The sequence below is a fragment of the Talpa occidentalis genome, unplaced genomic scaffold (genome assembly GCF_014898055.3).
Source record: "Talpa occidentalis isolate TD23 unplaced genomic scaffold, MPIMG_talOcc4v2.1, whole genome shotgun sequence".
Lineage (NCBI taxonomy): Eukaryota > Metazoa > Chordata > Mammalia > Eulipotyphla > Talpidae > Talpa > Talpa occidentalis.
Window position 1 is genome coordinate 41,942,550 of NW_026555331.1, and position 27,093 is coordinate 41,969,642.

Here is a 27,093-nt window from a genome sequence, read left to right on the forward strand (position 1 = left end):
AAAACTTTGTATCTTCTCATCATAAGTCAGAGCCATGGAAAATTATTCAGATTCTTGATTAATAAATTACTTAGATCTCCAATAATACAACACCAAAAAAGGAAATTTTGTGTGGCTGTCTGAGGTGAAACATATACATGGATTTACCCATCATGGGTGCTCTAGAACCAAACTGTTTTGAAAGAGTATCTAGTTTCCATTCCTCCCACCTTCTCTTCCTTTTGCATTCCTAATCGAACTTAATTCAGTGTCTTACAGTAAGAAATTAACAAATACCAAGAAATTTTGAGTTACATGTATGTGTAGATCTGATACCAATTTGAACCAGACCAACACATTTTATTGAAAGCTTTGTGTATGTGCCTAGCACCACACTGGAAATGACATTCTAGTAGGGAAGCAAACAAAAATCCCAGAATATGTAAAAACAAAATTAGGCTGGAAATATGCCTTTAAAAAAAAAAAAGCAGGCGCACTATTATAAAAGAATAAGAACACAAGTCTTTGGCAATTACTCGTTTGCACTTTACCTCAGTTTCATCTCCATTCTCCAAATCTACAGTTCTAAACTTTAAAGATACAATGTGGATAATATAATGCCTATACTTCTTTGTTGAGGATTTGTAAAAGTCAGGAGTATTTCTTTTACTAAGATTAATATTGAATTCTTATATATTATTATATAATTATATAACAAATTTTATATAATTTTAATGTAAATATCTCAATACAGAAAATTTAGGGGCTTAGGAAGAAGATCTAATTACTGAGGATTATGAATCTTGCAATTTAAAAATTATGAATTAAAGAATTTGAAAATATTCATACTTCAAAATTAGTTCCAAATTACCTTCCCTTGCTTTACTTTCTGCTTCTTTTTCTAATAACTTTAGACTCTCAACACAACTGTTTTTGAATGTGTCGAAGGTAGACAAATAAATTTGGAAGCAGCCAGCTAGACATGGTCTTTTAAGTTAATATACAGGAGGATTTTTCCTATTAGTTGAGTATTCAAACATAACAAGTGCTTTAGAAAATATCAGTAATACTATCTACAATGGGAATGTCTTTTCCTCTAAGTTTTACAATAAAAATCTTTGCAAAAAATTTTTGAAAAATAAAGCACCCTGTTAAAAATGTCTTTGGTTGTTTAGTTTAGTATAATTATTTTTCTCTGGATAACATAGGGCTTGAATTTAAGATTGTTCTAATACCAAGAAAAAGAAGTAACTAATTTCTTAGGATAAATTACATTAACTTTTTTAGATGCAAGAGAAACTACAAGTCATTTTACATTAGATAGATAATAGATATTTTCCCTAAGCTATTACTATAGTATTTTGATTTTAAAAATAGAAGTCATAATAAATATGGGGATTTATTACAAATCCTTTCAGACTTACTCTCTCTAAAGAGTTCATTGATTTGAAGATAAATGTTATTACATTCTGATAGTCAACAAAATAATGTTTGCGCCTTTGCTGTAACATGAGATATAATCCAAAAAAGGAAATTAGGCACACAGGATGATACCATCTGCCTATATAAAAAAATATGTGCATCTTTGATTTATATGGCTGAAAAGTATTTCAATTTGTCTTATCACCTGTGGGCCAGCTCTAGTCAGGGACAAATAAGGAATCATCAGCTAAGTGTCTACATCAGTAGTTTTTAACAGAGGGTAATATTGCCTGGTAGGGGACATTTTGCGACATATGGAAACATTTTTTATTTTTTTTAAATTTTATTTATTTATTTATTTATTTATTTATTTATTTATTTATTTATTTATTTATTTATTTATTTATACAAGCACTGGGTACAGTCAGAAGCGCGGGAGGGTGAGAGAATTCACCAGAGCCAGAGCAGGGAGCAGAGAAGGCAGAAGGACCGAAGTACACTGCTGAGGGGAGCAGTGGGCGGCAGGAGAGGTCTGCGCGCCATGTGGGACCCTCCCCCGGTGGCCGGGGAGCAGCCGGGGATCGAGCCGGTGCTGCAGAGGCTGGGGGCAGCTTCGCAACCCAGCGCTCAACAGCTGCGCCACCGGGGAGGCCCCTGGAAGCATTTTTTAATTTCACAATTTGGAGAGGGTGGAGTTACAGGGGTCTTGTGAGTGTGCTCTGCTAAACATCCTACAATATATAGGATACATCTTACATACCACCAAAGAATTACCTGATTAAAAATGTCAGAAATGTCAAACCTTAATTAAAAACCCTAGTCACTCACATTATGCTTCCTGTCAACGATTTAGAAAACTGCAATCACACTGACTTTAACAATAACTCACATTAATTTGTTACTCTTATTTTTCATTTCTCCATCTTTGATAACTTATTTTAATATCAAACTAAAGGAATACACATAATTTACACAGAACTTAATTTCTCAATCACTTTTACATATAGATTTCATTGACAAAGAAGTTGAGAATTTGACAATTACATGACATTTTGAAAGGCATCATGATTTTCTATAATGTAATAATCTGAACAGGAATAGTTCAGGTTTAAACATAATCCTTCTGACTATAACTGCTATCCTTATGATATGCAATGCCATTTGAAGTGAAAACGTAATTGTCAGTTTTAGTTTGAAATTTCCTTCACTATGAATTAAGGAACCATAGTATTTTTAATTCAGTCATATTCAGGAAATAATAAAGACTACTAATGTTTGTCAAGTGTTTTTTTTAATGGTGAGAAAATGATTTATTTTTATTTGTTTATTTTTTATTTATTTTTTTCCCAAGGATTTATTTTATTTATACAAGAGCTGGGGCACAGGCCAGATGCTTGGGAGGGTGAGAGGATCCACCAGAGTCAAAGTGGAGAACAGAACAGGCAGACTGACTATACTGCTGAGGGAAGCAGCTGGCAAGACAGGAGAGGTCTGCCAGGCCATGTGGGATTCTCGCTGGCCAGCTGGGATCCAATCTGCGGCAGAGGTTGCAGACAGCTTCACAGTGTGGCGCTCAACCGCCTGCACCACCAGGGAGGCCTGATTTTTTTTTTAATTTAATTCTAACAGCCAAGAATCTTTTTTAAAAATTGCTTTATATCCTTATTAACATATTGGCAGTATAGGATTTCTCCCTCTATGTGTGGCTGCCTGCTCTTCCACCACCAAAACACCCATAGTCCTCCTCCAAAACCTCTGAAGGTGGGGTAGGGGTGTAAAATGCATTTTAAAGAATTATTATTTTCACTTTAATTTGCTCCTAGTTAAGCGAGGATACCCTATACACACACACACACACACACACACACTACAGAACACACATACTCACACTACAGAACACCCACACACACACCAGTGTTCAGACAGTGAAATCACAGGCATCTGAGAAATTCAGTGCATTTTCTAGGATGAGTTAAAAGGGCCTGAATGTCATCCTTCTCAACTAGTTAATATCCAAGCATTTGGCTCTTAAAAAGAGTTGAAGCTATGCCAACATCTCCACACTTTGTCTAGATTTTATATGGACATACCCTTGTGTTGCAGGCTTAATTGTCATATGTTGGGGTCCCCAGTACCTCAGAATGTGACTGTACTTGGAGATAGACCTTTAATGACTATCCAATGAAGTCATTCAAGTGGAATCTAATCCAATATGATCGTATTCTTACAAGAAGAGGAAATTTGGACAGACACACAGGGAGATGTTAATGTGAAGACACGGAAAGGACAACACAAATGTGACTGAGAGTTGGTTTATGCCTAAGTGTTCTATCAAATGTGTGAAGTTCTTAGAAGAATGACCTTGCAAAAATATCAATAAATATGTTTGTTATTTTATCACACAGGAAAGGACTATCTACAAGGCAAAAAGGAAGACTAAGGTGGTTCCTTCCCTCATGGTCCTCTGAAGAAGGTAACATGGCAGATCATCTTCAACTTTAAGCCTCCAGAACTGTAAAAAACCTAATTTCTGTCATTCAAGTCACCCGATCTGTGGTACTTTGTTATGGCATCCCCTAGCAAATGAACACACAATCACAAAAATGACTTAAACTATCATTCTGATCAGGCAGTATTTTGTTGAGAGTCTTTTCCTTCAACTCTCAATGAAATCCAACCTCTTATATATTCCCCACAGTTTTGTATTATCCCAGTACCCAACAATATTTTTTATTTTGCTTAATTGTAATATCCATGTTTTCATAACTGATATTCCTAGCAACAAATCTTTGCTTTAGATAACAATAACAATGGTTACTTATTTATTACTTAGTATGGCTTATTATTTATTAAGACTTTCATAATATGAAACACTGTTTAAGAGGTTTACAATGACTTTGTGGAGAAGGTTTAAAATGGTCATCTACATCATAGACAAGGAAACAAAGGCACAGCAATAAAGCATCAGCCAAGTAAACGGACAATATTGGAGTGTAGTTACAGCACTTTCGTATTGCATTATCCTTACTTCTATACTGAGCTATTATAATAATAATAATAATAACTTCACTGAACACTCACTAGGTGTCAAGACCTGCCTGAGCACTATATATACTTAAGTAATTTTATTCTCACAACAACCTATTGGATACATAGTATTATTTCCATTTCCTGGATAGAAAATAGAGGCATATAGGGTGTTAAAGGTCACAGTGATAATGTGCTGTGGACCAGAGGTGCTACCTTATGCACTTTGACACCCAAGCTTCTGCTCTTTTTCACCTACATAATGTCTATGGGAAAGTAGCAGTCTCTCTATCTTTCCTAATACATCTACCCTTCTAAACTCAACTTAATTTCTTCTATTAAGCCTTCTCTAATCCATCATTAACATCTTTTCTTAAAGCCTAAAAGCAGAATATTTATTTTGCCTAAGATAATGGATGGATGGTGATGGTATCCTCCTGGATGTTAACATTTTCTGTGATTGATGTTTTATCTCCATATTTAAATAACATACTTTTAGAAAGGAAAAAACCCCTAGCCATAACTGTAGCACTTTATTTGTGTTGGGGATAAATTCTTTAAAATTATTTCTTAAATTTAATTGAGCTGTCTTTAATTTCCTGTTAGGTGCTGCAAGGCTTTTATATTAGTCTGTCATGTATTCCGTGATCAAAATTGCATTGACTGACCCTCAAAGGCATCAAAACTTACCAGAGTTTTTCTGGTTTGACATTAGAATTAAAATCAATTATTTAAAGATATTGATTTTATAGGATTTTTTTTCAGAGGGTACTAATTTTTCTATTAAGAAATTACAGCCAAAGGGCCTCCCTGGTGGTGCAAGCAGTTGTTCACAGAGCTGTGAAGCTGTCCGCAGCCTCTGCAGTGCCGGTTCCATTTCCGCCGGCCTCGGAGTAACCCACATGGTGAGCAGACCTCTCCTGTCTTGTCCACTGCTCCCCTCAGCAGTGTATTTCGTTGGTCTGCCTGTTCTATTCCCCACTCTGTCTCTGGTGAATTTTCTCACCCTCCCGCGCATCTGGACTGTACCCGGGCTCTTGTATAAATAAAAATAAATCTTTAAAAAAAATTACAGCTAAAGCTAATATATATTCATATCTTCTCTTTCATAAAGTGTTTATTAGCAATATACCACATCTATCTTTTGATTCCATGATGTAGGATAGGCCAAATTGATTAAAGTTTCAGTTCAAGCTGATTTGAAAAGGACCAGAAATACTTAGTGTTAACCTATGTTTTTAAAAGAGCAATTATTTTTAAACACTCATCAGTATTCAACTCTGGCAAATTAATGGTTTAATATATTTTTTCTTTATAATGTTTTTCTGCTCAGTGGAATTTAGTCACATTAAACATTCTGAAATAAGAAATGACAAATTATACAAGCTATAACATTAATTTCCTCTTCTGGACTTACCAAGTTATTAAACACTGGAAAACAGCTATTAATAAAAGAGCAAGATACATACCTCAGTAAATATTCATTCACTTAAGCCAATATTAACACAGTTTATTTTATACTTCACTTAAATTTTTCATTTGTGACTGGAATTTGAAATTTCCTTCTATTCTCAGACACTAAGCTAATTTTAAAAGTACTACCAAATCAGGAATATTTATTTATGTGTACATATACATGTAAATGTGTGTATATATAATATAGTTTGCAAATACTTTTGGAGAAAATGTCAAATCATGATCTTAGTTATTCTTGCCAATGAATTACATATAAATCTTGTTTAGATTTATATTTCAGTAAAGTATATAATGTAGTTAATTTTTGTAAACTGAGCCTCTAAATGTATAAATTTATGTGAAACATAGAATTGATCAGTATCTTTCCATACTAATAATTTTATTTAAATTAATATATTCTGAGAATTAATATATCTACAAATTATTTTGCTAGATGGTCCTTATAAAATATTTTCATTCCATAATTTATTCAATATTTTTACCTGTTACTTATTTATATCTTTCCTGAGTAGCAAAGATACTACAGGATGCAAAGTTCCAAATGATTATTGATAAAGTGTAAACTACATCAGATTTACTTTAGAACATCTCTCCTTAGGAATAGTATCCTAATAACAAATCAGAATTTTTCAGAACCAGTCTATATAAAAGCTAGCAGTGTGTTTAGTTGGAAGACATACCTCTATTTTTTTCATTGGTGTGAAGTTATGTAAATATTTTTTTTGACACTAAATATGTTTTCAGACACAAACTCTCATGATGACTTAATGTATCATGGTATGTTATGCTTCATCGCTACTGTATTGTTTGTCTACCTTAGTTATTCTAATGCTCAAATATTCAAAACATGTACTAATTTTGTATGATGTTTTCTGAAAACAGAAGTATATGGCTTCTGAAGTGAAACTGTTTCTTCACTAAAAGCAGCATTGATGTTTCAGGACTTTAATACATCACAAGTTAAATGGGCTTAGAACATGTTATTTGCACTGATAAAAACACTTGACATTGGCCTTGGGTTTTTGTTAGTCATGTTTGTGTCTGTCTCCCCTAACTGCAGTGTAATGCAGTGGAAGGTAAAGAACATTTCTTATCTCTTTATTTAGATGCCCCCTATATAGACATCTATATATGTTTGATACTTGTACATATTGTTGCAGACACTCCATAATTATTTGATGAGTTTATTGAACTTAGATATTCATGCAATAGTTACCCCTATCCTTTTTTTTTTTTTATTATTTATACAAGAGCAGGAATACAGGCCAGATGTGCAGGAGGGTGAGAGGATTCACCAGAGAGACAGCGAGGAACAGAACAGGCAGACTGACAAAATACACTGCTGAGGGGAGCAGCGGGCGAGACAGGAGAGGTCTGCCATGCCATGTGGGTTGCTCCATGGCCGGCGGGGATCGAACCAACACTGCGGAGGCTGCGGACAGCTTCACAGTGCTGTGCTCAACCGTCTGCGCCACCAGGGAGGCCTCACCCCCATCCTTTTTAAAAGGGAAATAAAAATAAAGACCATTACTTACATTTAGAGCCTGATGAAGATGACCCACTAACGGTAGATCTTGATCCTCCCTTCATGGAAAAGACTCCTTTTCCCCGGCGAGTTGTTGTTACAGACACTCTGGGACGCTTCAGTGGAATTACTGCGCGAGGAGGGGGAGGAACCCGACCGTGGTAATCAAATAACCTACAGAAAACACAAATGTGACTGAGAGTTGGTATATGCCTAAGTGTTCTATCAAATGTGTGAAGTGCTTAGGAGAATGACCTTGCAAAAATATCAATAAATATGTTTGTTATTATATCACACAGGTATTTATTAGAAATCTCGTTTTTCATGAAAGAAATAGGATTCTATATAGCCCATGCTTTCCAGACATTCTTATTTGATTCTCTAGTGTGAACTTATTTTTCTATGTTATGAAAAGACAAGGAGCTTTGCTCCAACAGGACCATGTAATTTGTTGAAACTGTGCAAACCTTAGTTTGTAAGCATATTTCTTTGTTTGGTTTAGCAGACGTATTATTCTCCGGGGTAGAAATCTTGCTCTTACAGTAAAACACTAACACACTAGTTTGAATAGAGGAAAAGATCATGTAAAATCAGGGAGAAACCAAAGGAAATTATTGTCTGATAAATCAAAGTGAGATAACCTTAAAGAAAATCGCTATGAGAGATAAATCAATGTGGTGCATACCTCCCCCTAAGGACTTTTTAGTTAATGAAAGGCTAGACAGACTGCAGCAAAAAGGAGACAGAGTTTGAATAAGATGGTTCTAGCACGAGGACTAAACGTTAATTTACTAGGGGGAAAATTATCAGGATTTCTTATGACTTTGATCATTGTTTGACATATAATTTGAGACTAAAGGTATCTGCATATTCAACAGTAGAAAGTTTGTCTAACAAAAATAATACCAATAAACTCTTAGAAGCTTTTCCTAAAAAGTGAAAAATGCCATTCATAATCAACATATTTCCATTGAACAAGAAAAAGAATAAAAGTATAAGCATAAAAAAGTAGGAGTATTTAGTCACTTCTATAAAGATAGACCTATATTAAAAAGCTTTAAGTAATTTATTCTGTATACACATGAACAGCAAAATTTTGTATGACTTAGCACATTTGAGAAACATGAAAGATCAGAGTAAAAAATATGAAGATATATTTACTTATTTATTTTAAAATATTTGCCAGTGAAACAGATGTGTGATGTTATCTGCGATAAAGAAAATATTCATTGACTTAGAATGATTGCTGTTATATATTATATATGACACCATTACATGGATTATATTCTCATAATTGCTTTAAAACAATCAATAGAAATCCAAAGTCAGAAATGAGAAAACTAGACTAGGAAGAAAAATTAAAAAAAAATCATCTATAAGAGTCTATTTCATAAAATCATGTTATTTACACTTACAGATGAAAATATCATCCTTTTTGGGGAAATAAATATAAGAAAGATAATATTTTTGATAGATTAGTTTCTAAATATTTATCCACAGTTAAAACTAGACGCTATGAGGCAAAAAAGTAATAATATGAACTACGTATAAAGTAGAACTCCTTTGTATCAGGAGTGTCTCCAACTTCAGAGTGGCAAAATGTTAAATTTGTTTTGGAAACATGCTGGGGAAGAACTAAGAGGTGTCTGGAAAGGAAAAGAAATGAAATGAGACGGAGTTCAAGAGAGGTGCTTTCCTCTGCGAATAAGCAAAGTCCATTAGAGCCAAAGAACCGCCGGCAGAGAACAGGTCGTGGGTGTCAACGCATTATCGTTTACTTCAAGGAGTGTAGGAGGTCGAGGCTGAAAAGGGTTATGAACATCATCTATACCACTAGGGGCTTGAAAATCAAAAGGGTCAACCAAACCTGCCCCTCATTTCAATCACAAAACAAGGTCTATATTACTTATTTATAAGTTGAATTCACAGAACACCTTAAGTCAGTGAACCAAAATGCGAAGGTGCTTTTCATAAGCTACAACTCCCAAAGCTATTGAAGGAAAATAAAATATAGCAATTGACTGAAACATTGTTTTTTTCATCAGAATTCTGTTTATAGTGAGTCAAAGAAATGTTGCCTTTACAAAGCATTGGATTGGCAAACATTCTTGAGATTGCAATCCAACAGATTTAAGTGAAACCAAATCTGAAAGGTTAACAACTTAAAATGCCTTCCTTCCTCTCATGTATTTTTTTTGCTCCTTCCACTCTTAGAATTATATTCCCTCTTATTTTTTTTTTTTTTGATGTTTTTCATTTTTCCCTGGTATTTCTTATTCAGCATACTGTTTCTCCTCCAATATTTACTGGTCAAATTTTACAGAAATAATGATTTATCATGAGGTCAAATAAATAACTATACCTTCCCTAAGGTCGTCTTTAACATAAAAATGCTAAATAAGTGGTAAGCAGTAAATAAGTATAGTCAGCTTTTGGAAAAATAATTCATTGAGGACATTGAGAATATAATTTGCTTTATTTAGTAAATATTTCTAATTTTCATGTGGCCATATATGTTTGCTTTAATAGTATCTGAAATATGTGAATTCATTACTTATGAAAAGGTAAAAACTGATCATTTTAATATTAATTTCCCTGATAAAATACACATAATGCCTCTAGGAAGAATGCGGATATTTGCTTTTTAAAAAATAGCTGCTTTGTGAGTGAATAGAGACAATTTAATGGCATATTGGCATGTAAAATGAATGTAATTTTGAAAGCTTGTTTTTACTGAAAGCTTTAAGCCTTGACAATAATAAAACCATACTACAAAAAATAAATGCAAAAAAACACAACTCCCAGTCTCACACCTTAAAACAATTATTGTCATTCTCTAATCGCTTTTCTATAAGCATCTATATTTTTCCCATAATTGAGAACATAATAAATGGACAGTGATGTACATATGGCTGATTTAATTTGGTTTATATTAAAAACATGTCTCAGACCTACTAAGTGGTCTTCCTAATGTTTAATTTAGTTGCTGCTGTGGATTTCCTCAAAAAATGCACAACATTCTAAAAACAATCATTACCTGATTATTGGGCACCTGACTTGATGCCTATTTTTCACTGTCAACTAATGTGATTTTAAAATTCAAGGAAGTATGTTGGAAATGTAATGTTTCATTGAATTTTATTATTGAACATTAATTTTTTATTTTAGAAAAATAGGCTTTGAAGAATTGGTAATGGCCTGATTTCTTCTAAATTTCCCTCAGAGAAAGAGTTCTTCATTTTCCTTACTTCTGAACCAAAACTTACAGCCACTATGTGATTAATCAAAATATGTGGTCTGGACTACATAAAGAGCTAGGCTGCTCAGAGTTAAAACCTGAGAGCAAACTCAGGGCTATGTTCTCCTAGAACTTTTTAGCAAGTAGATGATGGTTAATAACCAGAGACCAGAAAATAATTTGATTTTACCTTGTACCCTCTTCAGTATGGTTAACTTCTGACAGATATATAGTCTACAAAATGAAATTAGGTGTGTATTCATTTGTAAGAAAGGATATATTTGAAATCCACTTGAGTAGGAGAATGCTTTTTATGGCCTAGTAGTGTTTTCATTTCCTATACTGTTTGAACTATTCAAAATTCATAAAATCTATAATTTCCACTCTGATTTCAAATAAGCTTTTGGTTACAACTGAATCAGAAAATAATTTTTACTTGAGACCAGCATTGAATAATTTCTTTGGCTTTTTTTGGGATAAACTTTCCTAAGATTTTTAGCAAAGTTCCCCTGGGATCATGTGCAAATACTTCTTGGACATGCTCTTAAAGGCAAGATGATTGAAATCTTGAATAATCTTATTTGCAGCATTTTGTCCTTAATATAATTTTTATATCTCTCATAACTTTGTTTTCTGCTATACTTTGTACACAGTTTGGGTATTAAAAAGTTAGTGTATTTAAATAGCCATTGTGAAACTATAAATCAGTAAAATGATTCCTTGTTTAAGTTTATAATTCTGTAATGTGCGTATTACTTTGCCATAAAGGAAAATGGCAATAAAAAGAATGCAGTAATTTGTCTAAGTTTAAAAAGTCAACACGTGCAGAGTTAGGTTGGAAATTCATGTCTTCTGACTCCAAATCATGCTCTTTGTCAACTGCACAATGCTCTTATTTCCAAATATTTTAAGTGTAATACCATTCTACCAGAAGGTAATTTAAATTTGCATAATGAAACAGACACTGCTTCCTGCTAATGTTTTCCCAATATTTATGAATATATACTGTGCTCTATAACCAGTGATCTGAAACAACTGCAACTTGACTTAGAATTTTTTTTCATTAACAGCAGCTCCAGTAGCTTCTCTTCTGTTAACTTATACAAGGTCAAAGTGGTCCCAGGATTGAACAATACCATTTTGAATTCAATATACAATTATCCATGTAAAATATAACTATGTGCTTTCTCTTTTCCTAACACAAAACAAAGCAGTTTGGGAGTTAAAGAAAACAGCTGATTGTGTGCTCCCTGAAGGTAAGTATGTTCAGCTGGAACTGGAATGTTCTGGGAGCAGAAGGGAAAATAATCCTCAGAAAATCATATGAAGTAGAAGTTAGTTTCATGCTCACTTCATGGATAAGATGGTAGGTTTCGTGGTATTAAATAACTTGTCCAAGTTTGCCTCACTCATTTAAAAGAGGAAAGGTTAACCATAAGTACAAGAAGAGTTTAATTTATCAGAAATTACTGTGGGTCAAACTGTCAGCACTGACTCTGTAAGCTATTCACCTTGTCTAGTCTCCCCATTCTGTTTTCCTTTCATGGGACTCTAGGTTCACAGGGTTATATCCATATGTAGCAGATGCTTATGTCTTTCTTAGCCAAATACAAAAAATGTAAAATAAACTAATGAGAGCACAGACTGCTCAATCTGTCCGCAATACAACCATACTGATTTTTTTGACACTGATACACCAGATTTTATATGACAAATATATAAAATTTTATATAAGACAAATATATAAAATATATAAAATGAGTGCTTTTGGAAATTGTACCAAGATAGCTTTTTCTGTGTATGGACAATCACCTGAAAGCATTAAACTCTGTGTAGTGCCAGCAAGCACAGGGCAGTTTCTCTATCGTTTGGGCAGATGGGTAAGGTAGAGTCTGGAGCCCTCAATGGCTTTTTGAGGCTTTAATGCTCTTTCTGCACCAATTGTTATGGGGCAAGCCAAGCAGGGGAGGGGGGGCAGGCTTCTCAGCCCCTCGCGAGTATTTACTCTTTGGGCTCTCTCTGGCTTCATCTTGTGGTCCTGCCATGCTGCACGCTTGCGCATACCCACATCACACCATATTCCAGGTGTCCACAATCAGGCATGCATGCCCCAGGCCCACACTCTTAAACCCCTTCTGCATTCAAGACTGCAGGTGATAGCCACAGAGGCCAGAGCCATAAAAGCCTGAGAATTCACTTACCCTACACACTCTATAAGTATTTGCCTAGTAAACACTTTTTGGCAGGAAAGACAGTCTCTCTCTCTCTCTCTCTCTCTCTCTCTCTCTCTCTCTCTCTCTCTCTCTCATAGATGATTTAGTTAGCTAGCTAGCCATCATCTATCTAATGAGTTTATTGAGCTATAATTTATCATTAGAAAATGCTGATTTTGGCTTTTTTGCTTGCTTTCAAATGCGTGCTTTCTTTGCAAGATAAGAGAACTAAAAACCAGACTACTTGCCGAAACCTATAAGGTGGGTTACCAGAATTTAGGCCCCCTGCCATCTATACCAAACCCCTTTTTAGGTAGAAATTATTTAAATGCAGAAAAAAGTCACATGATAAAAAACATTTCAAGAGATTAAAATGCTAAAACACTTTCACATTGACAGATTTAAGGACAATATATATTAACTGAAAACTTTCTTTACTGCAATTTAGGATATAGTTCTGCATCCAGAAAAAGAAACTATCAGAAAATGTCTTTAAATTGTCAAGACTAAAATTTTCCAATAGTATTTAGACTAATTAAATGCCATCTTGTTTTACTAGTAAATGGAATTATTTTGATGGTGTCAGGTCTTCATATCATTTTTAGGGCAAGTTATTATATGTGATATTTAAAATAAAACATATTTTGTAGAAATCATAAAAATGATCTGGGAAAATAATCCTTAAAGATTTGTATTTGGTCATAAAAGGATTACTAATGAAATAACTTGCTTAAACCAGTCATTTGAAAGTAGTGGTAAGGGAAGTATGGTGGTAGGTCTGATTTCCATGTAGATACAGCTGTTTCTTTTAAATCCACTGACTGATAATGCTTTATATCAGTTTTGCATAGTTACTGCATTGGTTATGGAATCTACATGGATACCTAGCTTATGATTGTAGTTGTGTTATTAATTATGTGACCTTGTGAAAACCAAAATCTCCTAAATTGAGGGAGAAACTCATAACATAAATTGAGTAGCTATTATGTGTGAGGCTTAACAATAGTGCCCTGGATGTAAAATGGAGTATCTTTCCTGACCAATGGAGGAAGGAAGTCAGGTAGAACCACAGTCATCACAGAAGGAAATACAGCCGTGCAATCTATACAGAAGAGCTATGAAAGAAAAGTGTATGTTCTTGAGAGAAGCAGGAACTAATTTAGTTTGAAAGTACTGTTCATGCCGAGATCTGAAGGATGAAGTCAAGTTAACTAGATGGTGGAGACAAGTAGGAACAGAAAAAATGACTTCAAAAGACAAATGTTCTGAGGCAAGAAGTAACATGGTGTTCTGTGGAGACAAAAAAGATCCCGTGTGACTGGAGCAAAGAGAATAGACCCTTACATGGGATCATGAGGTTTCTTCCCTATTTAAAATGTTTATTAGAAACTGTTTTTCCAACTATGCATTTTTATACCTGGGGATTTTTTTTTGTTTGAATATAACTCATAATTAAAGATTTGTAAGACATTTACTTTTTTTTTTTGGTACAATGAATGATCTATGTACAATTTGTATTTGTTTTGCATATCTCTGAGATGATGGATTTCAGTCACCAATGTTTAATTAAATAACACAAATCCCCCAACACCATAAACCAAATTTCAGTTACCACAAAATATTAACTGTAATTTTTTAAAGTTCAAACATTGCTGCTACTGTTTCAGTTCACAAATGACTTAGTAAATAACAGATGTATATTGTGATTATTCACCAAATACATCACCTTTTTAAAAGTCTGTCAGTAATTTGACACTGTGCATCTGTTATTCAGTTTACACACTGAATAACAAATATGACAGCAAATATGTAGTTGTATTGTCTCCCAGTGATAAAACCATGGATAATTAAAATGGATATTCAAAAGAGGGAATTGATAGAACAAAGAATTGAAGAGTAAGATTGGAAGTTAAATTAAAATTAAAATGTAAATGGAATTATAGAATAGCTGACTATAGGTATGCTGGCATTCTTCTATTCAAAAACTCTAGGTATGGAGCAAGAGGAACTTAGTAAAATTGAACTTATTGACATAATTGAGGAAAGAGGTTGTAATGTGATAAAAAGGGATGAAAATGTAGCAGAAGTGATACACGCAAAAGAACTACATATTAAAGGAAATCTTGGAGCTAGTTCACAACATTGATAAAATGTCAAAGCAAATCAAATTTTAGAAAGGAGAACACAAATTCACTAAGGCATGAAAGAAGGATTTACTCCAAATTGTAAGTTATAGAGAAGGTAAGTACTATTTAAATTACTTTTGATAAGTCTTTAACACAGAGAAATAAAACACATCAATTCTTACTACTTTTGCTGTCATAAATTACATTGCACTGAATACCTGTTCATTTCCCTATATATTTCCCTATATATTTATAACTGACACCAAGAGTTTTTAACATTTTGACAAAATTTTTTAAAGGTCATGGAAGATTCTATTTTTCCCATTGATTTTTAACATCACTCTGTATTGTTTCCTTTTTTGGTTCCACACTGCTAGGCAAAGCAAGACCTGCCCATAATTTTCACTAAGCTTATGTGTCATATTTAAGCTGATTTATTTTAGGAGATTGAAGTTATTTTATGAGTTTACAAAACTTTGTCTCAAGGAATTCTAAGTCAACAACAGACCTGGGAAATAATATTGGTTAAGTAATTCTTTAGAATATTATCCAAATATTAGAAACACTTTTTAAGCTTAATTATCATCAAAATCCTATAAGTTCAAGACATACTATACTTCATCAGTAAATACAATGAAAATAGGAAAATCTGGCTATATTATATATTCCATTTGAACTTAGTATTTTGTTCTTACTATATAAAGATATTAAACAAATCAACCCCTACTTGCTTTTGTGAATACTTGTGAATGAAATATGTACAATAGTTAAAATATAATTTAAATTGATGAAAAACAGGATGAAAACTTTACATACCGATTGTAGAAGTCATCTCTGTAGTAATCATAGTCAAAGACATAACCACTAAGGAGGGAAACAAAAATTAGTTAACATTTGCTTTATTCACATTAATTTTAGTATTACTAAATTATGATGTTATAAAAATAATATATTACTATGAAGATGTTATAGAAATAACTTTGTGCTCATTTTCAAATATTCATTTTTCAACATAATAATGTATCCAGAGGGTTATGAAATAATGTCCAATTGAATATAATACCACATCAAACTATTGTTACATGTTGAAAATGTAGGCACTTTTAATGGTTTGTGTTGTTTGGAATGGAAGACGAGAGCAGGTAGCAATGTAATTTTCTCTCTTTTTTTTAAAATTTATTTTATTTATACATGAGCCAGGGTACAGGCCAGATGCGCAGGAGGGTGAGAGGATTCACCAGAGACAGAGTGGGGATCAGAACAGGCAGGCTGACAAAATACACTGCTGAGGGGAGCAGTGGGCGAGACAGGAGAGGTCTGCTCACCATGTGGGTTGCTCCGAGGCCGGAGGTGATGGAACCGGCACTGCAGAGGCTGCGGACAGCTTCACAGCTCTGCGCTCAACCGCCTGCGCCACCAGGGAGGCCCAGCAATATAATTTTCTCCAAAAAAAATGCCGAACATTTTTCCCCCAAAATGTATGTAATATAGTTATTCCTTTTTTCTAAGATTTATACAGTGAGACCAAATAATGTACCAAAGATTTATAAATAATAGAAATGAAAGGTTTAATGACCTATTCACTGTGAGCATGATATAGAAATGTGATTTTTTCTGAAATTCTGCATTTTTTTTTAATTTTAAGAACTTGTGATTCAACACTTCACATAGAAAAAACTCAAGAAAACCCTGGCAAAGTCCTACCAAAAGCAACTATAGTTGAAAGCAGTTAATGCATACATTTTAATACATGCGTTTCAGTGATAAGATCATTATGCTAAGCACCTTTAAGGTATATATAATCAAATTACTCCTATACCTTTTTATAAATGTTGGAATATAAATATAATGTAAATATAATATATAGAAATCCCTTTATATACATTATTCCCTTTTAATTTTAGTCCTCAACACAACTCTGTTGTACACAGTAATAGGAAGAAAATAAGATGTAAAGGAGCTAAGTAACTTAAAGGAAAAAAATCTCCAGAATTGATTTGAATCTGGAGATTCTATATCTATATCTATATCATTATTCTTCCTCCTTGCCTGTTTAACTTGTCTGATGCAATTTTTTGTTTAACAGTACTGGAGACAGAAGATAAGCTAATGGACAAAAAAAAATGTTAAATAGATACTACTTGGAATGAAAGGAATAAGATAGACAAAATCAGAGGGGGAGAACTATTTAAAGAGATTACTCAGTCCTCTGGCCTCTCTGAGGAGGTGATATGTAATTGGAAGTCTGAAGGATGAGAAAGGTCCTATCAAGAGCCAGGGGAGAAAAGGAGCAGATGAGGGAATAGAAAGCACAGAGGCACAAGGTAGAAAAATCCTGGATAGAGTCAGTGAAGCAAGAAGGTCAGCCCAAGACTGCTGCCATCTCTCAGACAAGAATTAAGTGTCATGGGCATACTGCAGCAGAGAATATGACGAGGTGTAGAAGCTTGTGATGTAGATCACAGATAGGGTCTGAAGCTGGATCGCTCTGTGTGTTCACCCCTGCTTGCTAGCTACTTACTTGATATGACATTTGCATTAGTTTGATAGAGATGCCTAACAAAGTAACACAGATAACACACAACAAAGTAACACAGAAATTAATTTTACAATTCTGGAACCTAGAGTCCAGATCAAGAACAGGTTTGTTTTTCTGAGGCTACTTTCTTTATCTTGCACATGGCTATCTTCTGGCTGTTGCCTCACCTGCTTGTCCCTTTGTCTGTGATGTGTCCTACACTCCTCTTCTAGTAAAGACATCAGTCATACTGGAGTAGAGCCCACCCAAGGGACTCCATTTTAATTTACCTCTTTAAAGCCCCTGTCTCCAAACATAGTCACAGTCTAAGATACTGGCAATTAGAGTCTCAACTATAAATTTGGAAGGGGAGCAAAATCAGTCTATAACAGCACTGAACAATCTAATCTTTCTATACTTCATCAACAAAATGGGATAACACAGTTTCTAGCATATTGTAATCGCTCACTCACTCATGCATTCAATTAATGTTTTATTTTTTAAAATCAATTTTCACAGAACTGTAATTTAAACACAGTTTATCTGATTTTTCCTATTGTGTCATGTTTCCTTGAGCATTTGTTAATTTAAATAAGCTAATAATCTTTTTTCTTAATATTTTATTTTATATAACTCTTACATCATTTTTCATCTTTGTACAATGTATGCATTTTCATTTTGGTTATATTCCCCATACAAATGCACCCCCCCCTTATTTTGACTAGTTCTTCCTCTCCCCGCCCTCCCTAATCTAATCCCGCCCCCTCACCTCCCGTAGTGTGTCTGGTTTATAGTTGCTTGTTGATTTTGATTATCACTTTGCATTGATTAGTCTTTTTTCCTGGTCTCTTATTTAGGTTTTCTAAATTCCTGCTATGAGTGAGACCATCCAGTATTTTTCTTTTTCTTTCTGACTTATTTTGCTGAACATGATCCCTTCTAGCTCCATCCATGTTGCTGCAAACTGCATGTGTTTATCTTTTTTGATTGCTCAGTAATATTCCATTGTGTATATATGTACCACATCTTCTTGATCCAGTCATCTATTTTTGGGCATTTGGATTGTGTCCATAGCTTAGCTATCGTAAATAGTGCTGCTATAAACATAGGGGTGCAGGTGCCCTTTGGAATTACTGTTTCTGTGTCCTTTGGGTAAATACCTAGGAGTGGAATTGCTGGATCATGTGGAAGCTCTATGTTTAGTAGGTCAAGAAATCTCCACACAGCTCTCCATAGTGGTTGGACCAGTTTGCACTCCCACCAGCGGTGCAAGAGAGTTCCTTTTTCTCCACAACCTCACCAACATTTGTTGTTGCTAGTTTTTTTAATATGTGCCATCCTCACTGGTGTAAGATGGTATCTCATTGTAGTTTTGATTTAAATAAGCTAATAATCTTAATGCTGTGATATGTATAATTTTATTTTTCCTCAGATGTTAAAGAGAAGATTTTAAAGGTTTATGAACAAGATGATGGGAATATTTAATTAAAGGGATATACATTTATCTTCATTTTCATATATGTCCTCTCTGTAAACTCCCCAAGTGCCAAGTACTGTATAGATCTGTTTCCCAGTTTTAATAGTCCCGAAAACATAAAAAATTTAATGGGTGAACTTAATGTGGTATATACACATGTTGAGTCTCAATGATGCACACCTGTAACATATAATAATGGTAATAAAATAATTTTCAGAAGTTACTAATTCTAATAGATAAATTTGAATATTTTATTAACTATCTGATAGGGTGCTAAATATTTTAGGGGAATTAAATAGATAATGTTCGAGGGGTCAAAATTTTTTTTAAATGTTGCAACAACATTGGTTTAGTGCAATATTGCAATATCGCTTATATTGGTTTCATGTATACATCATTATAAATTAGTATCATTATATACTACATTATGCTCACCACTAATAGTCTAATTCTATGCACTTGATCTATTTGACCTAATTTATTCACCCCTCCCCCTTCATTAACTTTGTCTTATAATCTAAAAGTTTATTTTTGTTTTATTTAGTTCATCTGATTGTTTTGTTTCTCTATATACCACATATGAGTGAAATGCTGTGGTGTTCAGACAGACATTTTCATACAATGGAAATTCTTAGTATTTTCAGGTGTCATCAAATTGACAGAGATATGATATGTGACTAAATTTTTTTCAAAATGTTTTTTTCTGAGACCTTTTATATTATAATCTCAGAATGTAATTGTAAGAAGAATATATGGCAATTGACTAGTTAATACATGTTACTAATATGGATGACAGTGATGATTCTACTCATATATCATACATGTTTAGAAAATACTTCAATAAGTTAACAGTCTTTTGGAAATTTAAAAATTCATGAGAAATAAGAATTCAGTTTACTTTCCTCAGTTAAATCATCTTGCCCAGCTTGCTGACTTTTTGTTCAGTCCTGACTGTTAAAGCATATTTCTAAGAACCAGTTATTGCTAAGTATCCTGAATTGGTTGATCTCCAAGTCCCACAGACTGCCATCATGAACTCAGTTTTACTTGCCAAAGTTAAAAATGAAATGAAATGCACAAACAGACTTGTCCTGGTAATCATAAGCCTACTTTTGTCTTAATGGTTTGGGCTTTTAGCAAAAATGCCATGGTTATAGTTGAGTTAGGTCATATTACTGTAAAATCAAGCTGAATTTCCAAGGAAGAAGAGGTTCAGGGAGATGAAAATAGATCACCACAGGGTAAGTCTGATTCATTCTACTTCCTGCTGCCTTCCTCAACTGGTTTTATGTGGTCTTTTTATTTTTCTTTCCCAGAATGTCTCTTTCATAAAAATCCCTTCTTTTCCTTTTTGTGCTAGCACCTACTGCAAATTAACTGTCCAAATGGCATTTCCAGGAGTTTTAGTCATGTTTATAAGGTGTTCTACATATCTTAGAATTTCATTGCTAGGAAAACTTGTCTTTCATATTAAAAAAAAATCTTCCATCCCCATCATAAACCATGAATAAATGCTGTATTGTGCACAAATTAATTTGCTTTGGCTTTTAAGGGAAAGTTTACCTTTCAACATTTTTTTTTTTTTGCAGTGGTTTTATATGACTACTTGGTTCTTTGCCCATTGAAAACAAAATAATAATAAATTAAATGTTTTGGTCACTCTCTAGGAACAAACTAAGTCCAAGAATATTATGACTTTCATCATTTAGGAACATGGTCAATGGTAATGGGTCAACTTTCTAGAAAGTGAAATAGTAGTCTTGAATATTGAACACAAATAAATACTTCATATATTGATTTAAAATCTAGTACATTTTTATGACTTTTTTTCTACTTCTCAGTGTAACTTTATTCTACTTGTTCAGATTCTCTTACAATTTAATGGGAAGTAGGAAATGGTAAAATAATTGTTTATATTTGCACATTCATATTTGTTTATTACTGAAGATTAAATTAGACCAAATAACTTTCCTGGAATTAAACTTTTTCATTTATAGAAAAAGAAATCACAACTCACAGGTTTTTGTAATATATGTGATCAATTTTATCTAATCCTTTTGAATTCATAGAAACAGTTTCATATGAATAGACAATATGCAAAAGTATTTTCTATTTTCCATCACAGAACTTCATTAAAACATAATCTGAAGAATATTAATAAACTTGCACAAGGAGGGAGCATATTAATGGTTTGTTAACTGACATTCTGCCAATAATAACTACTACTAGAAGCTTCTCAGTTACTGTATCTGGTTCTCTAAATTAAATTGAATAAACAATTATTGAGTATTTATTCTAAGTTAGGCGAAATATTAAAAGTTGTTGATAATATAAGCAGAAAATGACTTCTAGCCTCAAGCAATATAATCTATAAGGGATCAGACAAATACATAGACAAGAATAATTGAAGGCAGAACTCACTTGGTGCCAAAATGGAAATAAAAGTTGCTGGTGCTCATAGGCAGAAAAAAATAGGATGTTCTTGGTGGGACATACGGATCAAACAAGACTTCACAAAAGTGATGGCATTTGACTTCTTGTAAAACTACAGGGATCTGACAAGTGAATGTTCAAAAGGAGTCTTTCTAGATGGTCAAGTACTATGGCTAATGAAAAAATATGGAACAAGTATGGTGAGTACTGCTTTATAAAGATTATGCTTTCTCTTTAGCATAGCTATTCTTCAGAATATCTACAGAACTCATGAATGCAGAAGTTATAATGTAGGCCACCAAACTAAATTTACAGAGCATACATCTTCATGGTTAAATTTGTAGTGTAATCAGAAATGTTCTCAGAGATACCTACACGATCCTATTTCTAACTTGTCATAAAATTTGGTTTTGGTTTCCTATTGTCAGAATACATAGAGTTGAATAGATTTTATAAACTTTGCTGAGATAATTATCTGGAAAAATACCTGTCTGTTTTCACTTTAGGGAATACATATAAAACTATAAGTTGTTTGTTTGTGTGTGTGTGTGTGACACATGCACATACATTCAAAATTAAAAAAAAAACCAACAAAATAAGCTATTTATTCACTATTTCACTGACAAAATATTCAATTAAATATCAAGGACCTTTGGTATGGGAGGCAAGGCTAGAGGGAATCTAGGATAATATGGTACATCCCTTTATTTCCTGGCTAATTGTGGACTAGAACCTGATAGCTTAGAAAAATAGAGTGACTGAGAAATTCAGTAGATTGAAACAATCCACCCAGCCCATTATGAATTCTGGTCTCTTCCTGTGAGGTGAGTCAAACTTACTGTCTCATACATTTAAAGGATGATGACTCTTATTGAAGGGTGTGAATAGTGAATTCTGGGAACAGGAGAGATAGAGGAGGGGGACAAACAATTATTTTTCCCTCTTATGCCTGAGTTAACACATAGATTCTGATTTTGAAAGTATCATCTTGAGCGAGGAATGCTTGATTCTCTTTTCTATGCTGTACTGTTAAGAAGGATATTTACATAGACAATTCCAAAATTGTGTTATTTTGTCTCCTGATGTAGAATCACCTGAAAAATACATGATTTTTTTCAATTCACGATGACTTGATAAAGTTACAGTGAAAATGCACATTTATTTTCAACATACATCATAAAACACCAAGTAAGAAAACTATAAATGTGAAAACAGGAGAAAAACAACCAGCTATTCTGGAGGCCTGGCTTAGAGATAGTTATTCTCACCTGGCCAGTGAAAACGTCTCCAAACTGGTATTCCTGATCCCAAGTGCTTTCACGTCTCCTAAACATTGTATACACTATTATGACTTGGAGATATTCTTTATACAATTTATATCAAAAAATTAAAAACAACAACAACAAAAAACCTTCAGTTACTCCTCACGGCCTAGACCATGATGTTTAGATCCTCCAGAATTCAGTACTTTCCAAAATGCAGCTGCTTCTTCGTAAACTCTTTAAAAATGTATTCAATCACTATTTAAATCCCTCAGCGTCTTCCAGCACCCATCTTCTGTGCGGCAAAGAAAAGTTCCTTGCTCTCAGAGAGAGTCATTTTTTTCTCTCTACACAATCTTTTCCATTAGCCCAGCTGGTTGCTCACCAGAAATGTTCTGATAATGGGACTTTGCTCAGACTTTCCTCCCATCCACATATGTTGCATCTTCTTTCTGATGAATATGTATCCATTCTTAAAGGCCTCCCTCAAGTCCCACATCTTTGCCAACTATAATACTGCATTAGACTAAATTCCACTTATTGTGTTATTTCTTAATTATAGCCTTTTGTATCTACACTTGACTCATGCTTGCCAGCTCTGTGCTTTTGTTGTCACTTAGCTAATCTATACAGATTGATTTCTGCTAGCCTTTCCTTTCACTAACCAGTCTCGCTAACCCATTAATCATTCCAGTCTTCCTTCTTTGAATTTAATCTAATTTGTCTGAATTTCTTGACACTGACGTTTTCAGAGTAAAATATTCCAGTAGAAACTCCTGTCAAAATCCTGTAGAATATTATCCATCTTTTTGCTTTAACTGAATTTATTTGTAAATGTGCAAATCTTATTTTTATTGCTTCTTAGGTGTACTTCCATGCAAACACATTATGTATAATTGACTGTGAGTCTGTCTCACTAGATTGTGAGCTCTGAAAAGACAGGGTATTTGTGGTAATGCAAATGGTACTTTTTTGGTTAGATTTCTGAAAACTTTATGCTATAATATTCACTTTTATTTATTGTTTATAGAATATTTACTGTTATTTCCTTTTTGGATAGAAACAAAGTATTTCTATTAGAATTTCTCAACTCTTGACTATCAATATTAGAATGTTTAGACCACTAAAATTGTCATGTTGGGTTAGACTTTTCTGCCAATAAATCTCAATTTATTCTCTTTCATCTCTAAATCTACTTTTTTCAGCTTCTGCTTTGGATCCTATAAATTTGTTCCTTTGGAAATTGACACTATGTTAGGGTGTGCTGCTAGAGGAAAAATGGAAAGCATCAAAGAGGACAGAGTTTCTTTTTCTAGTTCCACATGCTTCTTGCTCCTGTGGTACCTTTCTCAGGAGCATGCGGCAGACATGCTAGCACCCCAGTAGAGAGTACCTACTTACTATCCCGAGACCCCAACAAACTTCTCTGCCATGCAGTTGGCTGTGGCTATACCCTCTCCAATAAGAGTTTTTAAAAAACAGTTTTTATTGAGTTAATATTGGTTTGCATTGTTTCCATAATAGAAGTATAGGTTACTGCCCCTCCCTTACCATTCAGGCATTGTTGCACCCTCCATTAAAGAACCAGTTGTCCACCAACATAGACCCTTGTGCTCTCTCCCTCTCTTCTTTATCCTCTTCCCTCTATTTCTTCCTCTCCCTGTGGTTGCCTCCATTCCAAGCTTTCAAGGGTTAGTTTTTTAGTTTGGCTTTATCTGACCCTTTGTTTTGTTTTTCTGTATTGAACATATAAGATTTGAATCTCAGCCACAGAGGGAGAGGCTGGATGGTCTTCCTCACCAATGGACATAGTAGTTTTTCACTATATTTTCTAGTCCAATATTCCTTGCAGTGTCTTTATTCTTTTTAAGTAGTGAACCACATTTCACTACCTAATGATTCCCATATTAAATTTCCCCTATATTTTTTGCAGTTTCTTTATCTTTTTTAAGCAGTGAACTGTGTTTTACTAGTTAATAATTCCTTATATTAAACTTTCCCTGTTAAATTGATTGTATGGTTTCTGTCTCTTGTCTCCCAACTGGACCTTGACTGATAAAACCAGGTTAGGCATTCTTGCATTCTACATATTTGAGAAAGGTATATGTGAAAAACAGTCAAAGGGTACTTTGTTTATTGATACATTTTTTCATAGTTTGTACAGTGGATAGTATTATATAACTTACTGGATTACAATTATTTTTCTAAAACTTTCAAGGGTAAATATATCAACTGTATATGTTTTTCATGTAGAAGAGTAGCTCATAGAAATGTTTATTTTTTCACTTTATTTATTTATTTATTTATTTATTTATTTAGACAAGCAATGGGTACAATTAGAAACACAGGAGGGTGAGAGAATTCACCAGAGCCAGACCAGGGAACAGAACAGGCAGACAGACGAAATACACTGCTGAGGGGAGCATTGGGTGGCAGAAGAGGTCTGTGTGTCATGTGGGACCCTTGCCAATGGCCGGGGATCGATCCGGTGCTGCAGAGGCTGCGGCAGCTTCGCAGACCAGTGCTCAACTGCTGCACCACCAGGGGAGGCCCTCATAGAAATGTTTAGAGTGATGTCAAAGAAAATACTTCTACTACTACTACTACTACTACTACTTCTACTACTACTACTAATGATAATAGTAACAGTTCACATTTACTGAATATTTAGAATTTATTTATTTATTTTTGTGGGACCCTCGCCGGCAGCCGGGGAACAAACCGGTGCTGCAGAGGCTGTGGGAAGCCTGGCAGCCCAGCACTCAACCACTGCGCCACCAGGGGAGGCCCTGAATGCTTAGAATTTAATCAGTCATTGTGTGTGCATTATAATCATTTAATCATCAAGCTAAATGATCACATCTAATAATTTAATCTTAAAAATTCTATATTATCTTGATTTTATACATGAGAGAACCAAGGCATCAATATGGCCAATTAAAGTCCAGGGCATAAGCCACTTTATCTATGTCTTACCAGATATTACTGTAAGATATATTTTGGTAATTTTGTCAATAAGCCATGAATATAAAACCACTATCAAAGAGCTAGTAAAATCTTAGTAGGTATGAAATGAAATGTACTGCCTTTTAAAAAAGAAATGCTAATTCTGTGGACTTTCACTTTGAGAAATATTTAGTTCAGTGTATTTCAGTGAAGTTTCAGAAGAATTTTAACCAACTGAAATGAATACATATGAAAGAAATTAGGATGACAAGAAATATCAAAACAATGACCCTGTATAACAATGGTTGAATTAAACAGGGATGTTTAGGCTAGAGAAGAAAGCCTTTGGGAAGAAAGGCAGATAACTGTTTAAATATTTGAAAGGCTGTCTAGTGGAAGAGGCATTGAATTTAATCATTGTGTCTCCAGAAGGCAGAGCAAGTATTAAAGAGTGGTAATTACAAGAAAGGATGTTACTGCTAAGTATCACAAAGAAATAGAATAATGAATTCCAAATATCTTGAGCTTCTTGTAGTTTGGGAAAGTGAATAAAATTAAAAAAATGGAAAAACCATGACAAAACATTGTATGAACTAGTTTAATGCAGTATTAACAGGCACACATGCTTCAACAAGAGCCTTAAAATCATTTATTAAAAATTTTGTAGAAAAGAGAATCAATGCATTACCTAGTTCTGGGATATCTTCCAAATTGAATACTATGGTTTTATTAAAATCAAATTACATGGTTAAAATGTAACATCTAGCTATTCACATATGGGCTTTGGGAAGGAGAAGACCTGGTTCTGCCCCTTTCTCTTTAGCATCAGTTCCAGCCTCTTTACCTCTCTTCAATCAAATTGAATAGGATAAAAGAGGAAGTCAAAACTGAATTTTCATATTATCTAGAAGGAAATAAAAAGAATTTTCAAAAGCTATAGGACAAAGTGACTACTTGACTCAGAAACTTTTATAATTTAGATGTGTATATTATTAAAGACAAAAGATGAGAAAAGAAAGGGACTCAGTCCTAATCTCATTAGAAAAATAGCAACACAATAAGCCAATGTAAACAGAGGGAGGAAATTAATGTCAGGTTCAAGCCTGGAAATCTATCAACATAATCTGGCACAAAAACAAATGAAAGGAGAAAAATATGATTTTCATCAGCACATGCTAAAGAGGCATTTGATAAAATGTAAAAGCATTCTTTATAATAGAAAGTAAAAGAAACTATTTAGACACAACTCTGTGATGAAAATAAGTGGGAATTATCTTCACATAAAACAGTAAAGCCATTAAATTAAAATTGGAAGGATAGCTTTTATCACCATCATTATTACGATATATATTGCAGGTTTTAGCAAATCATTATATGCTAAACTTTGTCTTCCATTATGCACATGAACTTGGTTTTTTTAAATTGCCCATTTTCCCAAAATGCCTAACTAC

The 27,093-nt window shown here is 33.8% G+C and overlaps 1 protein-coding gene across 16 annotated transcripts in view; it reads right to left on the reverse strand.

The window, feature by feature from the left end:
* Positions 1-27,093, reverse strand: part of RALYL (RALY RNA binding protein like) — a 610,187-nt gene that overhangs the window by 52,493 nt on the left and 530,601 nt on the right. For all 16 annotated transcript variants that reach the window (XM_054692165.1, XM_054692167.1, XM_054692166.1 and 13 more), the window contains 2 exons: positions 15,823-15,870; positions 7,440-7,603 (listed from right to left, as the gene is read on the reverse strand). In XM_054692165.1, coding sequence (XP_054548140.1) covers positions 7,440-7,603; positions 15,823-15,870 — 212 coding nt within the window. The remainder of the gene's footprint in view (positions 1-7,439; positions 7,604-15,822; positions 15,871-27,093) is intronic.